Here is a 12,933-nt window from a genome sequence, read left to right on the forward strand (position 1 = left end):
TTAATATTGAAATACAAGTTGAGTTGTATTGTACAGTGAATGAGTGTACAGTGTTCCAGAGACTGACCAGGATTTAATTTTCACCCAGCACTGCCCAAACCCAGAATCAGCAGAGGGGCTCCAGCCATGCAGTACATTAGACCAGCTGCCACTGTGTTATTCCAGAACACAATGCAGTTTAAAAGAAGTGTTTTTGGCATTCCAACACAGCATGACAGAGCAGGAAAGGAAGTTTTTAGCAATAACTTCCTTTCCTGGTGGAAAAAGGCTGTTTGAGAGAATGCTGGAACAAACAGCTGCTTTCTCAGGGAACCATATCTGTGCCTGAGCTCGAGTTATGTTCAGGGGTTTGAGCTTTTAATACTCAGATACACTAATCAAGTGGAGATTTTGGTGGCACTGCCAGGCAAAACCTGGGTTTCGTTTATGTAACACAGTCTGCACACACTGGGGTGGTTTTTTTCCCTGCCCTCTTTTGACAGTAATGAGTGGAAGGAAAAACAAAGCTGAATTTTCTTTCCTTCCCGCAAGTGCCGCAGTGCAGCTGGGGCTGAGTCCATGGGAGCCAGGAGTGCTGCTGGCACGGCTGTCTCCTCTGGAGGGTGGGGACCTTGCAAGGGTAGCTCAGGAATGTGTGGGTTCGTCCCCATATGTTCCTTTCTGTCAGATTGTCCTTTTACAAGTGCTTGGAAAACATGACCCTGTAGATCACTTTCCAACCTGTGGAGTTTTCCATACAATTATGCAAGATACATGTCTAATTAAAGCATGCAGCTAACTATTGACTAAATAACAATTTAATATTTAATGATGTATTTTAACTGATTGTCCATGCCTTTTAGTCTGCAATTCTAGTCTGGGTTTCTTCCCTGTCTGATGGGATTGAGAAGTACCTTTAGTTTGGAGAGTTCAGAATTGGTAGAAAAGCATTAAGTGAGTGACTGGTGTAATCACTTGTACACAAAGACATTAATTGCAAAATTGTTCAGGCACAGAGTGTTTGTTGCAGCAACCTCTTGATATGCAGTTAGTTGTTAAATAAGTGGTTAAATATTCAAACTTCAATGATAATAATAGTTCCACTTTTAAAATTTGTGTTAGAGTTCTATTCTAGTGCCCAGATCTTTTACTGAAAATCAAGTTGCTTTTGGAAAGGTAAGGAACTGAAAATTAAAGGTTGTTGCAATTTTAATAAAAAAGAGAAAAAGCAGATCAGTAGTCAGGTCTTTGCTGCTTGTGGTAACAATATTAGGTTTTAGTACATAAAGCAATGTGGACGGGTTTTCAGCCAGAGCAAGGTCATTGGTTAAGCAAAATGCTCCTTGACTTACTTGACTAAGCCACATCTGTGAAGCCTCTCACTGGCTTCTGAAAGGTTATGTACAGAGTGGCTGGATGGGTTTGTAACTTTTTTAAATTGAGAGAATAAAGAAGAGATGCATCAGAGAATGTGGGTCTATATATATTTATGTAAGTGTATATAGATACATGTGGGCCACTTAACTGTTGTTCAAAGAAGAGTAATCTTCTTTAGTATTGAATATTTTAAATAAAATATTTAGAGATATTGTATGTTGTACAAGAAATATGTCTGTATCTACACACATGTGTGCACAAACCCACATTTTCAGCTGTTGTGTTGGACACTTGCATGCTACAGTTTGAGATGACACACACTTTATAAGACTGAAGCCATATTTGTCCAAACCAAATAGGTGTTAAATGTCTTTGTAAATTCTCCTTTACCACTTTCTGCTAGAAGTGTGGTTTTATTAAATGTAAGATTTTATACACATACCTGCACACACAGAGTTAGACTGTGAGTAAATCATGTGTGATTTTTAAAAAACCACTTTTTTTCTGCATGAATCGCTTCCTGATCTACCAATGTTTTGTAAGACAAACATAATGGGGTTTTATTTTTTGCTTTCAGAAAATGGACCCAAGTGGTGTAAAAGTGCTGGAAACAGCAGAAGATATCCAAGAAAGGCGTCAGCAAGTTTTGGACCGTTACCACAGGTTCAAGGAACTCTCTTCTCTAAGGCGCCAAAAGCTTGAAGATTCCTATCGATTCCAGTTCTTCCAGCGTGATGCGGATGAGCTGGAAAAATGGATCCAAGAGAAACTGCAGATTGCATCTGATGAAAATTACAAAGACCCAAGCAATTTGCAGGCAAGTCCTCCTGCCCTTTTCTATTTCCTGTACTATTGATTTTAGGGTGTTACAGATCAGCTGGGATAGAACAAACACAGAAATGAAACTTGATCTGAGAGTGAAGAAAGATGGATGCAAATACCCATGACCTTGCAAAGTGCTCTTCAAAAGCCTGGCTTTTTTGCTGATGTAATATTTCTAATAATGGATTAGATGCTACATCAGCATAGAAAAAGTTGCTCAGTGTAATGTAGTTTAAAACCAACTTTGTTTAATCCTAGCCTAGAATTTGCTGGATGCCTTAACTCTGTGAATAAATGTGAATTATCACTTATTGTTTCCACAAAAAAAAAAAAAATTGTAGGAAGTAAGCTTGTGTGGGTAGAACTAGCTGACAGGTTCTCAGGGCTTTGAACACTGTCATTGCAAGAGCAAACACAAGAAATAAGTAACTGAAACTGGGGTGTTTGAATCCACCTGTTGATCTACCACATGATACAGCTGATTTCAACTGCAGTTGGAGTATTTATTTGTCAGTCCTGAATATGCATAAAATACACTGAAAATCTTGCTGCTGGGGAATGTGGAAGAGTCCCTGCACCAAATTTCAGTTGCATTCTTTGATGTTTTCCTTTCAGGGGAAGCTGCAGAAGCACCAAGCCTTTGAAGCTGAGGTGCAGGCCAATTCAGGAGCCATCATTAAACTGGATGAGACTGGAAATCAGATGATAAATGAAGGCCATTTTGCATCTGAAACCATAAGAGTGAGTTTTAAAGCTTTTTTCCCTCCTCACCTCTTACAGGCCTTTCCTTAAGCACTTTGTTCAAGTTACCCAGATAACTATATATTCAAAACCCCTCTTTAACATCCTACAGGTATTCGATTAGTGAAATCATGAAAAAATTTGTATTTGTAAAGCTCAGAGGTGGTTTTCTCTTTCATGAGCACGCAGCTCATACCTTCTTTTGGATCCAGTTCTGAGGAGAACTGTTTAAAGATGAGATGTTTTTGTGGTGATTATCAAATTTAATTGATAAGTTCAGCATTTTTCTAACTTGCCTTTACTGGTTCAGTCCTTCACGCCGTACCGGACTGCCCAGCGCCCGATAGTCACGGCCACCCAAGTGGGGTCCCACATACGAGTAGGTGAAGCTTGTGGCTCTGCAGTGCAACTTGTTTTTGCAATGTCTCCTTCCTTCCTTAGCTGACAGTTTGCACCATCCTTCTGGGAGTGCTCAGAGCTCTTTCCTCCCTTGAAACCTCTTTAATTGAACTTTCTGAGTGGATCAAGTGGTATCCACCCATGATGTTCAAAAGCTTCTCTTGAATGACTTTCAAGTTTCAGGTCTCGATGAGCAAAGTATAATAGACAATGGGTGGAGCAGTTACTTTCCTGTTTTGCAAGTTATGTGCATGTGTGGGAGTGTGGTTTTACTTTTTGTTGTCTATAAAGTTTCTAGTGGCTCCCAATAGTATTGAGAGGCCAAGTGCAGCCAGAGAAACTCAGTATTAAAACTAGTAATTGCTACTAGTATGTCCATATCATGTCACTTCACACAGTTAGCTAAATATATTAGGGTTTAAGTGTTTCGTGTTAAGTGGTTAAATTCAGTGAAAGGGCATAGGTTTGACTTAAATCAAATGTGTTGTGTTACATAAGAATAAATTCCCAAAGGAAGATGCTATACACTTATTGAGAGTTGACTTTCATATAAAAGACTGAACATTTGAAGGGGAGAGCAGCAAGGTTTTGGTATGACATCAAATTAGCATAGAATTTAAATCAAATTTTATCTCAAGATGTTTAGCTCACAGTTACTTAAAGATAACTATTTGATAGCTTCATTAATTAATAACAACTGTCTAAATATTCAGTTGTGTAATTTCTAATTTTGTGTTACAACACTTTACATAATTTGAAAACTATTCAGTAGACATAAAATCATGAGGTTTGTCCCTTGCCCTTTGTCTAAAGTAAGATTTAGGATGTACAACTTCAGAACAATAAATAAATCTACTGTTAAGAACAGGAAGAGAATAAATCTCATCATCTTTGACAGGGATTTTAATAACAACATCCTTTTGTTTCAGACTCGACTGCAGGAGCTGCACCGACTATGGGAATTACTGATGGAGAAGATGAGAGAGAAGGGAGTGAAATTATTGCAAGCACAGAAGTTGGTGCAATATTTACGGGAATGTGAAGATGTCTTGGACTGGATCAATGACAAGGTGTATAATTGCCTCCCTTTAGTGTGTACTTGATGGGAAATTTGATGTGTTTGTGTGAAAAATTTCTGTCAGCATAGAGTTGCTGGAGGTCAGGTAGTCTCAGAAAACTTGTGAAGGCATCTGTATGTTTTATTTAGTTATTCACATTGCATCAGCAGCATGTGTGCAAAGTACTACTGGTTTTTTGCAGCCACAATAAAAGTTATTAGTCTAAGAGGAAGCCTGTTTGTTGGAGAGTACTTTTAGCATAATCAATTCATTCTTTGCTTTGAGAAGACAAATAAAATCCAAGTTTCCTCTAAGGGAAATCTTCAACATGTGAAAGCAAATATTTTTAAAATAAATATTCTAAAATATTTGTTTCAGAAAGGAGCCAGCCTAAGCAGCAAGCAGTGTGGATAGTTACTAAATGATTGGAATATCTTTAGATATTGTAAGGACATGAACTGCAGGAGGACTGTTGGCTCTTAATTCTTTGAACTCTAAGGAAGCAAACCACAAACCACACTATCAAAAGGAAAAAAAGCCGCAAAATAATCACACTGGTTTCCTTAGATGATGGTTTGCTATTTTGTATCATCGTGGGTTCAAACTGTAAACCCTGTATAACTGTTACTGAACACAACATTGCACTTGTGCAGAAATCTTGCATCAGAAGCCTACAGCAAATGTCCATCAACAGTGTAAAAAGGAACAAATTCTAGTCCCCCTGTGTGGTAGGAATTTGTACTTGAAAAATTAATATGACTAAGGAAGATGAAAAAATAATCCCCTTAGTGATCTTGCATATTTTCTGCAGTAATGGGTAGATGTTGGGTCAGGGAATGGAGTTTAATGAATAAACTTCATAGTTTTAAGTCTGACCTTAAACACTGTGATTGTCTTTGACCTATTGAAAATTAGGACAGTGTGCTTCCTAATTTTTAATAGTGATTTCCCATAGGATATACTGAAATTAACTTTTTTTTTTTTCCAATGTGCTAGGAAGCAATAGTGACATCAGAAGAGCTTGGACAGGACTTGGAGCATGTTGAAGTTTTGCAAAAGAAGTTTGAAGAGTTCCAGACAGACCTTGCAGCTCATGAAGAAAGAGTAAATGAAGTGAACCAGTTTGCTGGCAAACTTATCCAGGTAAGTATTTATTGGTGTTGAAAATCTCTCTTGGCAAGTCAGTTACCACAGCAAATATTTGTAACTTCTCCTCTTTTCCCCCCTGGTTTGGGGCAGATATTTAAGCTTTGCTCCATCTGGGTACTTGTCTTTCTTCACCTTAAATGGTCACCATTTGATTAAATTGTTTTTCTGCTAACAGCCTGAATAACTGCCCCATCTGGGAGCACTCCTGAAAATGGGGAGAGTAGTGATTAGTAAGAGAAACTGTCATATTTGGGTTAAATTTATTTCCCTTGGACAGGGAGGTTTAATATCTCTTCTGGTTTGATATCTGGGGCCTGATCAAGGATGGAGGCAGGGCATTCCAGGGAAACAGAAGATACTGTTTATAGCCCTCTTGCCATGGACTAATCAGTATATAGGGAAAACACTACATGAGTATTGAATGTTTGCACAGTGAAATTTCAGGGAAACTATTGAATTGGGTGATCATCTGGAAAGGACAGTAATTATAAATTGATCTCTTGACGACCAGCAGCGTTTTGTCAATGGATGTAATAGCAAAGAACATATGAAAATACCATTTTTTCCCTTTGCTTGCCAGGAAACACATCCTGAAGAAGAACTGATAAAGTCCAAACAAGATGAAGTAAATGCAAGCTGGCAGCGTCTTAAGGGACTTGCCCTTCAGAGGCAGGGAAAACTCTTTGGGGCAGCTGAAGTTCAGCGTTTCAACAGGTATAAACTCTGCTGGATCTGCTGAATGATGTAACCCTTGTGTGGGTGTTTAATGATGCATTCAGCTGCACACAGTAGTATGAGAGGAGCTACTGTCTCCTTTTGCTTTGCTCTTCTGCATGACTTGCTGAATGAAGACCTCATTGTTCTACAATTACTTTAGATGGAGCTTTTCAGAACTTGGCAGTTTTGCTCTCCTTTCCTCTGAGGGCTTTTTCCCCCAGTTCTGTCCTAGATGAGCCTTAAATGGGGTGTAAATTTTTTATTGGATGTCAGCCCAGTTGTTCTGGAGGCTCTGAGCAATGTCTTTCTATTCTCATCCCCATCTACAGCATTTTGAGATTTGCTGTAATTAAGGTGGGGAAGGGTCCAGAGTGGGAAATGGATCCGCTCCATGACAGTGCTCAGTGGTGCTGTAATTCCTGGTTTGCATCTGGGGACAGTGGCCTGTTAATATGCTTCAAAGTTTCTTGAGATGCAGAGAAAGTCTATTTATTTGTTTTCTGAAGGATGTTTGTAGTTGGCTGCAGTGTTTATATATATGGGTTTGTATGCTAGTACGTCTGGCACACGTATGGGAACACATCCTGCTTCCTTCCTTTTTCCATACAAGACAAACTGCTTTCAATTTGTGCTTTGTTTTGAAGGGATGTGGATGAAACAATCAGCTGGATTAAGGAGAAAGGGCAGTTGATGGCCTCAGATGATTTTGGCAGAGATTTAGCCAGTGTGCAGGCATTGCTGCGCAAGCACGAAGGCCTGGAAAGAGACCTGGCAGCTCTGGAGGATAAGGTACCCGTGAGATGTATTTCCATGAGGTAACCAGCTTGGAAAAGGCTGGAAGCTCACTCTGTTTGTGCCTGGGTTTAGGTGAAGGCCCTGTGTGCAGAAGCTGACCGTTTGCAGCAGTCTCACCCAATAAATGCTTCCCAAATCCAAGTGAAACGGGAGGAGCTCATCGCCAGCTGGGAGCAGATCCGCACACTGGCAGCAGAGAGGCACGCTCGCCTCAACGACTCCTACAGGTGGGTCAGGACAGGGCTGCTTCCCTCCTTGGGCACATCTGACACAGGCCTCTTGGAAGGAGAAGAAAGGGCTGCCATTTCCAAAATTTTGGGATGATTCTGGTATTTTAAGAGCAGTCTTGTTCACCACATTCTATTTCACCAAATTCTTTTTTCTACTAACTTCTTGTAGTAAAAGAAATATATATGTGATTGAAAAATTATTGCAGCTTTTTGTGTCATTTTCTGGGTGTGGATCAACTATGAAAATAGACACAGTGATGTTTTAGGACATTTGCTATTTTCTCCATCTAAGTTGAGACATGCATTTGGAAGTACATTATCTGACTATGTTTCAGTTTTGCTGAAAAAAAAGCTTTTTTAATACTTTTATTACAAATCTGTTCACTAGTCTTTAAGAGTCTCTATGAAGACTGACGTATGATATGTTGTTTGATATATTGTCTGAGACCAAATGAATTCCCTGTTTCTATGGTAGTTTTGTTTGGTTTTTTTTCCCTGTGGAATTTGTGTTCATCCAGTCTTGTCTACACTAACCTGCAATCTGAAACATAACCTGTTAGATTACTGTTGAGAAGCCATTCTAAAAACAAACTAATCCCAATATGGTGGTTAGTTTACATCCTTTCTAGTTGTGTTTTTCTGCCCTTTGTTCCTTCCCACACTGTGGGATTTTTGGCAGTGGAGACCCACACAAATAATCTTTTTCTTTACCTTCCCTGCCATAGTCTCTTCAGAGCAATTAACAGCAAATATAAAAGGGAAACAGAAACTGATCACATTTGCTGATAAGTGTTAAGCATATGCCAAAGCCAACAACTAAAGGCATTCTGGAAGGAATTTGAAGATTTGTTTGCTTGTTTTAGGGCTGAGGCATGTGCAGTTGAAATTTTTTGTCCGTTCCCTCCCCCACACACTGTTATGGGTATGACAGAAGCAGCCCTGTGAATTATCTTGAGAACTATATTTTGCTTTCTGTTGTCCTCAGTGTGTAGTTAGGAATATTAATTTTGCTTACAATATAAGTCATATGCAAACTATATCTTTGAGAGATTGATTTAAAACCCAACATTTTCATCACTTCAAAAGACTTCCTTTTTGATTGAAAGCATATTTAGTAATTTAATATTCTGAGCAGATTTTTGTGTTGTTTTATTTGTATCTAAAGAACAGCTTTTATGTTTATAACCCTTTCTTTGGGGAAAGGGGAGAGAAGCTCTGCAAATTAATTATTCCTAATCATTTTTTGCTTTGCTTACATAAGGCTGCAGCGCTTTCTCGCGGACTTCCGAGACCTCACCAGCTGGGTGACTGAGATGAAGGCTCTGATCAATGCTGATGAACTTGCCAATGATGTGGCTGGGGCAGAAGCCCTTCTAGACAGACATCAGGAACATAAGGTAGAGTGCTTATACAGAAAATCCAGTCAGCAGCCCTCTGATTTGTGTGTCTAACACAGTCTGAGTCAGTGTTGTAGCACTGGAATGCTTTGATCGTGCAACAGACACTGTACTAGATTGCTGTCTTGATTTAATATTCTTAAATTGTTTCTAGATGGCAGATATATACTAAGTGTTTAAGAATGCTTATGATAATATTAAAAAAAAATAGGCCTGATAGTAGCCAGTTGGACTAATGATTGTTTCATTCTCCATCATGAGGAATTCCTATAATTAAGCAGAAAGAATACAGTTCAAATGAACTTTTTATACCTACCTTACATGCATTGTAAGGTAATTCTGAGACTCTGTGCTAAGATAAATTTTGGTAACAGCTTTTTCACCTCTCCTTCCATAGGGAGAAATAGATGCCCATGAAGACAGCTTCAAATCTGCTGATGAGTCAGGCCAGGCTTTGCTCTCTGCTGGGCACTATGCTTCTGATGAAGTCAAAGAAAAGGTAAGTTGAGAGCAAGAGCTCCTAGAAGAATTTAGTCTCTTTCTTCTGTGTCCCTTAATTTAAAAGGATGTTCATCAGGAACTGGAGATTTCATTGTTTCCACAGGAGGTCATTTTCAATTCAGTGCTAACCACTTCTTAGATGACAATTTGATTTTACATTGAGATGGAAATGAACTAGAGTGTTAAATAAAATTATTATACATTCCTCTTCCCAACCAATTAGCTGACCATCCTCTCAGATGAAAGGTCTGCCTTGCTGGAACTGTGGGAGCTCCGCAGGCAGCAGTATGAGCAGTGCATGGACCTGCAGCTTTTCTACAGAGACACTGAACAAGTTGACAACTGGATGAGCAAACAAGAAGTGAGTGCATATCTTTGAATTCTCCAGATATGGTGGACCTGAATTTCTGGGTAGATTTTTGTAAGCCCAAGCAATTGGTGTTACCTGCTGGCAGTGCCATGAACACCCACAAGTGAGTGGGTGCTGTGCAGAGTTATTTATCTGACTGCCTGAAATGGTGCAATGGCTGTTTCCATCTAATGCTGAAACTATGAGCTGTGACGAGTGGCTTGATGTGGCTTTTGTGTATTGACTCTTGTAAAATGCTGGTTGAATAAGAAGCTAAAAAGAATTACTGGCTGTCAGAAGCATAAAGCAAACACCATGCCATCTTTACCTTTCAGTAATATATGGCAGGAAATATCCCTGGCTGTGCTTGAGCTCACTTAGAGCAGCTGAGTATGGAAACATAAAAATGTGTTTGTGTCCTTACTTCAGGCTTTTCTGCTGAATGAAGACCTTGGTGATTCTCTGGACAGTGTGGAGGCTCTTCTAAAGAAGCATGAAGATTTTGAGAAATCCCTAAGTGCCCAAGAGGAGAAAATCACAGTAAGACATTGACATTAGGCCATCACTAAATGGACAGGAAGTGAAACGAGGGCATTTATTCACTGGGGAGGAGACACTGCTGGTAAAGGATGGGGTTTGCTTTGCAGAATGATCTTCTCTAATGTGTGATGTATTAGCTCTAAATAACAGGTATTGTCTCTAAAATGGAAAAGAGTGGAAAAAGCACGGGATAGGGCTTGATTTCTGTCTCAGAGCCAGGTAACCTGGTGCATCCTTATCATACCAGCACCAGGTGGATGAATATTTGTCAAAAAACTGCACTCTTCCACATGGAGAGGATGAGGATACAGAGAGAAAAGGGTGTAAGGACAGATCTGCTAATGGCTTTCTGCCAGTTTTACTGTGATAAACTTTGGGGAATTGATATACTAAGCAAATTTGCACAAGCAATTTCTATACACCAAATAAATGGAAACTTGTTTTCCCTCTAGGCATTAGATGAGTTTGCTACTAAGTTGATTCAGAATAACCACTATGCCATGGATGATGTTGCTACACGCAGAGATGCTGTAAGTATCCAAAATACATTTGGACTGTAGGCGTTAAATCTTGTTCTGCTTTATTATTTTACATGGTTTGACTTCAATATAGGATAAGTCAGTGGAGTTGTCCCAGGAGGGATACAGTGATGGTTCTTACAAGCTTCAAGAATTTAAAAACCTTTTCCTTTCTTCTTTTTTCAGCTGCTGAGCCGCCGAAATGCCCTTCATGAGAGAGCCATGCGCCGCCGTGCTCAGCTGGCAGATTCTTTCCATCTGCAGCAGTTTTTCCGAGATTCTGATGAGCTCAAGAGCTGGGTTAATGAAAAGATGAAAACTGCAACTGATGAGGCCTACAAGGTAAACACAAAGATGAATGGTAGAATGCTTTTAAGGCAGTACCAGGCTTAATCAGTCTGACACGAAGCAACATCAGCTACCATGTTGCTGATAGTTAGTGGTATTAATGGCAACAGGAGGAATTGTGTAATTTCTTCCTGACCCCAAGAGGCATTTTCCCATCATGTAGTAATTGTGCCTGTCCAATATCTTAAGAATTCTGATTTAAGGCATATTTTTGGTACCAGATCCTCTGATTACACCATGGCATGTCTATGAACGTAGTCCAATTGCAAAAATTCTTCAGAGATCTTTGGGTACTGGTTTTGCATTGAAATGTTCTATTTCTTCCTTCATCTGTAGGATCCATCAAACTTGCAAGGTAAAGTTCAGAAACACCAGGCTTTTGAAGCAGAGCTGTCTGCCAACCAGAGCCGGATCGATGCCCTGGAGAAGGCTGGCCAGAAGCTCATTGATGTCAAGCACTACGCGTCCGATGAGGTGGCAGCTCGCATGAATGAAGTCATCAGCTTGTGGAAGAAACTTCTAGAGGCTACTGAGCTCAAAGGTATGACTAGCTCAGAAGAATAGGGGCAAATTTCTAGAGAGTTTAGCTGGGAGAAGACAGGAAATGAGTTAACTTCAGTTTCCACTTGACTTACCTGTCCTGTTCTCCTCTTGCCTGTCCCTCTCAGGTATAAAACTGCGAGAAGCCAATCAGCAGCAGCAATTTAATCGCAATGTGGAGGACATTGAGCTCTGGCTGTATGAAGTAGAAGGACACTTGGCTTCTGATGATTATGGAAAAGATCTTACTAATGTTCAGAATCTTCAGAAGAAACACGCACTGCTAGAGGCAGATGTTGCTGCCCATCAGGTAAAGAAATAATTTTTATTCCTGCCTTTTCAGATCTGCTCACTCAAAAGATGGTATTTTCAGATATGCTCATTCAGAGACCTTAGCAGGCCTGGGTTTTATAATTTTTTTTAACTTTGGGTTTTACAGTTTGTTTATCAGCAATTATTTTGAACTAAAACATAACTTGTATATCTCTAAAATAATATCTCTATAACTTTAATAGAAATGAGCTTCTCAGTCACTGCAGCCACCTCACAGAAGTTCTGACCTAATGGTGCTGCTGATCAATTTTAGGATCGGATTGATGGCATTACCATCCAGGCACGCCAGTTCCAGGAGGCTGGGCACTTTGATGCTGACAATATCAAGAAGAAACAAGAAGCTTTAGTGGCTCGTTATGAAGCCCTGAAGGACCCCATGGTAGCTCGCAAGCAGAAACTCGCAGATTCTCTTCGCCTGCAGCAGCTTTTCCGTGACATTGAGGATGAGGAGACCTGGATTAGGGAAAAAGAACCTATTGCAGCTTCAACAAACCGAGGTTGGTCCATCCTGGGATCTCTAGGATTCAGATGTCAGAATTGCTCTTTATAAATTGTATCTTGATAGAACATTCTCTGAAAATTTCAGAGCCGTTAGGTGTAATTAACATTGCCCAGAGTTACAGATTTGCCATTGCCCCTGGGTCTCTGTTATGTTGCTTATATAATTGCAGTGGTAACATAGTTTCCACACTACTCTGTCCTCATTGTTAGAGTTCTCCCTGTGCAAGTTTGTGTATTGCTGGCTGCAGCTGCCTTGAAATTTTTGTTTCATTTAGTTTCTCTGATTTTGCTGATCAATTATTTTGTATCTTTCAGGCAAGGACTTAATTGGTGTCCAGAATCTGTTAAAGAAGCACCAGGCTTTGCAGGCAGAAATTGCAGGCCATGAGCCTCGCATTAAAGCAGTCACACAGAAGGGAAATGCTATGGTGGAAGAAGGTATGTCTCAATATTTTTTAACTCTGGCAGTCTTTTGTTCTCTGTCCCAGCACAGTTAAGAATTACTGCCTGATTTTAGCCTGAAAATAAGCAGGTACCTGCTATCAGGATGAACTCCTGGTCATCCTTTCACCTGAAAATAAAAATAGGTTCCTAGATGGGAACCTGTCCGAATTTTGACAGATCTCTGTCTACTCTTGA

General features: G+C 39.8%; 1 protein-coding gene across 1 annotated transcript in view; it reads left to right on the forward strand.

Annotated features, from left to right (window-relative positions):
- Positions 1-12,933, forward strand: part of SPTAN1 (spectrin alpha, non-erythrocytic 1) — a 42,695-nt gene that overhangs the window by 3,187 nt on the left and 26,575 nt on the right. The window contains 17 exon segments of the mRNA XM_036393753.2: positions 1,934-2,173; positions 2,794-2,919; positions 4,248-4,388; positions 5,373-5,519; positions 6,106-6,239; positions 6,887-7,031; positions 7,110-7,264; positions 8,529-8,664; positions 9,062-9,163; positions 9,389-9,526; positions 9,944-10,054; positions 10,507-10,584; positions 10,759-10,914; positions 11,257-11,461; positions 11,589-11,770; positions 12,047-12,290; positions 12,610-12,732. Of these exon segments, the coding sequence (XP_036249646.1) occupies positions 1,934-2,173; positions 2,794-2,919; positions 4,248-4,388; positions 5,373-5,519; positions 6,106-6,239; positions 6,887-7,031; positions 7,110-7,264; positions 8,529-8,664; positions 9,062-9,163; positions 9,389-9,526; positions 9,944-10,054; positions 10,507-10,584; positions 10,759-10,914; positions 11,257-11,461; positions 11,589-11,770; positions 12,047-12,290; positions 12,610-12,732 (2,563 nt within the window).

The sequence above is a fragment of the Molothrus ater genome, chromosome 20, assembly GCF_012460135.2.
Source record: "Molothrus ater isolate BHLD 08-10-18 breed brown headed cowbird chromosome 20, BPBGC_Mater_1.1, whole genome shotgun sequence".
Taxonomy (NCBI): domain Eukaryota; kingdom Metazoa; phylum Chordata; class Aves; order Passeriformes; family Icteridae; genus Molothrus; species Molothrus ater.